We start from the raw sequence: 4447 nt of genomic DNA on the forward strand, positions 1-4447 counted from the left end.
TGCATGATATTTTATTTAAGACCTTGTAATTTCTACTTCCTTTTCTATGTTCCGTTTTTTATTGTGAGTGTGGACTTCCTACCCTTGTGACTTCTACGTGTAAGATAATGTTCTCTAGTGAGACGGTCTCACTAATGTGCAATGAATGCACAATGTGTCCTAGTTTGGCTTCTGTATTGGCGACCTTTAAATGTACAACTTTGCTCGTTAAAGGCACGTTTTGGTCCCATTTACTGGTGTACATAATGCATAAGCTGGCATGTTCGTACATCAAATCTTACCAAGAAAGAGGAACAACTCATTGATACAAAAATAGCCAGTGTAATATAGCGAGTCCGATAAGATGGCGTGGATTATTTAACGTACAATACAGAAGCATATAGTTGTCTATGGTTATACACCATACAGTTTCTGGGTCATTGCAGATCACTCTTTCTTCTTGTCGCTTGTTTTTGAAACTGATCCAGAGCGGTATGGTTCGGCGGTGTAGGCATATTGCATTAGTAAAGAGAAGAAAACCATCTCCACTATAACCAAGACATTCTGAAGGGCTTCTTGGAGATGCTCCACATCGAGCCAGAAATGGTTCGATTTAACTATCCCCATTGCTACGAGGATATCAAGCAGGATTCCCTGAAAATAGTTAAAGAACCAGAATCTCATTGATCACGAATGATGATTTGACTGTTAATCTGGGGTTTAGCTAATTGATATGAGAATTTTACCTGCCAGAAGCAGAAGAATACAATGCCTTTGACGCACAAAAATTTTGCAAGTGGCTTATGTGGCGCCAACTCTTTTGCAAAAACATGGTAAAACACTACAAGGGAATACAATGCCAACGAAACTGAAGTGTTCAAGATCATGGTGAATGTCCAGCTGAGCCAACTTGGATAAACTCCAAGAAGTTGAAATGATATCATCAAGACTGAGCAAACAGGGCGAATCAACACAAATTGCCATGTCCAGTCCTTGAGAAGTTTCAAATTTTTGTGGTCCAGACGAACAGTGTGAGGCTGCAACATTCAAGATTGCTTTGAGTTTGTAAACATCATGACCACTCCAAAGTGAGCAAGGGCAAGGGAAGATACAATGGTGGCAAGGAGGACAATTTAGTATCATAATGTGTGATAGAGGAGCTATACCTGGAAAAGGGTCATTGGAAACGAGTGATGGATTTCTCTTCCTTTAATTTCATCGGGTACTATGTTTTTGCTGATGGATATGTTCAGATAAGTATACATCAACCCCAAAAATTTCGCCATCACCTACAATCAACAAAGTCAAAAACGTAGTATCAAAACAACCAATTCCATACCTGATGTGCCATAAATTCTAGAGAATGCTCACCAAAGCTTCGTAGCATTCTTTAATAGAATCCAAGAAAGTGAAAAAGGTGGTGCTCCCACGTATGTCAAGCAAACCAACATACGAGTCAATAGCATATAATGGAGCCATGAGGACGATAATAATGATGGCTGTTTGTTCCTTCGGCTTCTTCCAAGACATGTAATGTTGAGAGACTAGTTGTATTGAGAAGTGAAGGGAAAGCATGACGCATACGGTCGTTCCCATCAGTGTAAATTGTCCGCGGTCCATCTCGGAGATATCTAGTGTTTGCTAGAAGAAAAACAAATAAATATTAGGCTCAGGAACACACACGCTTATGTTAGATCATAAAACAGACTAAATGTAGGAATGTCCCACAAAATGTACAAGTACGGATGAAAAAGCACGGCAATGAAGCTAATGATCTCATAAACCTAACAACAGTTCACAGGAAAATTAGACAACTCCTGAACTTTTATTCGTCTCTGTCATTTACTCTCAGCTCTTCCAGACCCCACATCTCAACTGAATTCACATTATTCCGAAAAAAAAAGAAAAGAAAAAAAAATTCCATCTTTGAGAAACAAGGAAATGCTAGCTAGCCATTCAAACAAGATCATGATCTCACGTATAAGGCAGGAAGCGCTTAAATCCTACTAATGACTTACGAAAAAGCTTAAAAATCTGTTAAATCTTTTTCATCGTTTTTAGTTGCCTTGTATTTTACAAGTACAATGTGAGTATTAGTTTCAAAATGTCGGCAGCTCCCTATGATCGATCAATGGTGAATGTAAACATACTTCCGCAACCTTAAACACAAACTATGTCAACTTGGCCTATTCTTTGAATGCATATCATACCCTCCATACATTTCTTATCTTTATAATAAAAGGTCCAATCTTCTCCCTCACTCTCTCTGTTTATACCATTGACGCTGCACCGATTCTTGGAGAAATGAAGGCGATATTTAGAAAAAAAAAAAACAATAAAAAAAAAATCTCAAATCACGGAGTAAAATGTTTAATGGGACTAAATATCATGTAAGTATTAAATCAAGCTGCAATTAGTCTTACAAGCTTACTATAGCATAAATTTGATATTTTGTACAATTGTTAAGAGGGATTTATTTAACAAAGTAGAGAAAGACATAACGTTGAATTTGGATGGATAAATCTGATTTGGACGAAGGGGTTCGATTTGGGAAGATCTTTGGCATAGATTTTATATGACATCCATTTTAGATATAGACGTTCGATCCATCGCAATTATTATTGAAATTGAAAAAACTAAATTATCAAGATATGTTGGGATCAGAGAGTTTTCAAATTTGCTGAAACTAAACAAAAAGCATAACAGTGAATATCATCTGCAAAAGTTATCAGCAAACTAAAACTGAAATAACTTCTTCTTTCTTGAAATCCCTTCATCTCATGAAAACAACACACACCTCTCCAGCAGCCCAGCCCAGATTCAACTTCAAACAAATAATTTTCAGATGATTGAAGAAAGAAAGGGGAACACTTACAAATTTGTGAGCCTTGCTTGGTGATGTGAAACGAAACCAATCAAGAACAAGAAAAAGTTGAGAACTTTGTTATGATTTGACTCAAATGTACGAATGATGAATATTAATGCATCTTGAGAACAATAATGAAATGGGCAGTAACTGTGATAATATTAACATCCCATTACTTTTCAAAACCAATCCTCATTGACATCGTCACCTACTTTGAATTGGTAGATTTTTATTATTATTATATTTTTTGGACTTTGGAGGCATTCTTCAGAAATAGTAAAATATCATTTTTTTACATAAATCATTTATCGAGATTAAGTAAAATATCATTTTCTGGCACGCGAACGTGTGTAATGCGTGGGCCTCGGATCTCGAGGCGTAATTTTGTACATACATAATTGTTTAAAAATATAAGTAATATAAGAGATGGGTATAATAATAATAATAATAATAATAATAATAATAATAATAATACGGTTTAGATAGGAAAACCGAAGATCAAACCAGGAAATCAAATCATCTATTTTCTAATTTTAGTTTTATAACTTAAAATCGTTGAAACATTGTTGTCTTAATGAGATAAATATTTTATTTACATTTAGACTATTAGTAACTAACTACATATAATTTCAATAATGCAAATATAAATTATTGTATTTCTATTTATAAATTTTTTATTCATTAAATTTGTGTTACTAATTATTAGTTTGCGTAAAACTGATTCAACAATATCTGTATATATTTAAAATAATTTAATTTATAATTCACATAATTTGCAAATCTTAACTTTACTAGAAAAAAAATTAAACTGGAATATGAGAAGTCAGTTATCTACTTACACAAAAAATCTTATGAGACGGTCTCAAGGATCATTTTTTGAGACGGATCTCTTATATGGGTTATCCATTAAAAAGTATATATTTTATATTAAAAATATTACTTATTATTATAAATATGAGTAGGATTGACTCGTCTCACGAATAAAACCGTTATTCGTCTACTTATATAATTCTAAACTCGAAAACCCAGATGAAAATTATAAAAACCTGAATTTAAACTATCAATTTACATACAACGTGGAACTTTACGAGTCCTCATCTGACCATTTATTCGATCCTACGCACCTCTCAAAAAACGTGTATCCTACCTGCAATAGAATCAGGTGAGAAGCCATATGGATTTCATTATTAGATTTTTTTTCTGAATATGTTCTTTATAGTAAAATAATTGGAATTTATTATTTCCAATAACAACTATTTTTTTTAGTAGACGTAGGCGCGTAGCTCAACGTATTTACATATTAATGCAAATCTGGGATTCCCATCATTTCCCATACTTTTGTCTTCTGCAACCTCAGGCTAGTTAAATAAAGATTTCGATTTGAAATCACCCTCTGCTAAAATATATGCATCTTAAAGAAATATTTGTCAAGTTAATCGAATCGTGAAATAAACTATTTTATCATTACCTTTTTCCTCTTTTATTTTCAAAATTGAATTACAAGTGAACTAAAAATTGATCTTGTGACATGGACACATTTCACAAATATACATTCCACTTTCCGTACTAAAATCGACTATTACCATTTTCCTCCTAGAAATA

General features: G+C 33.6%; 1 protein-coding gene across 2 annotated transcripts; it reads right to left on the bottom strand.

Moving 5' to 3' along the window:
* Window positions 1-207: 207 nt before the first annotated feature.
* On the bottom strand, window positions 208-3044 carry LOC140864884 (uncharacterized). 2 transcript variants are annotated; one of them, XM_073269284.1, is made up of 5 exons: window positions 2855-3044; window positions 1351-1610; window positions 1146-1268; window positions 726-1016; window positions 208-633 (listed from the first exon to the last, which is right to left on the bottom strand). In XM_073269284.1, the coding sequence occupies exons 2-5, from the start codon at window positions 1597-1599 to the stop codon at window positions 427-429; spliced, it is 870 nt and encodes a 289-aa protein (XP_073125385.1). In that variant the 5' UTR covers window positions 1600-1610; window positions 2855-3044; the 3' UTR covers window positions 208-426. The 2 variants fall into 2 exon arrangements, with proteins under 2 accessions (XP_073125385.1, XP_073125384.1); XM_073269283.1 differs by having other exon boundaries at window positions 1351-1620.
* Between the last annotated feature and the right edge of the window lie 1403 nt (window positions 3045-4447).

The sequence above is a fragment of the Henckelia pumila genome, chromosome 4, assembly GCF_033568475.1.
Source record: "Henckelia pumila isolate YLH828 chromosome 4, ASM3356847v2, whole genome shotgun sequence".
In the NCBI taxonomy this organism is placed as follows: Eukaryota; Viridiplantae; Streptophyta; class Magnoliopsida; order Lamiales; family Gesneriaceae; genus Henckelia; species Henckelia pumila.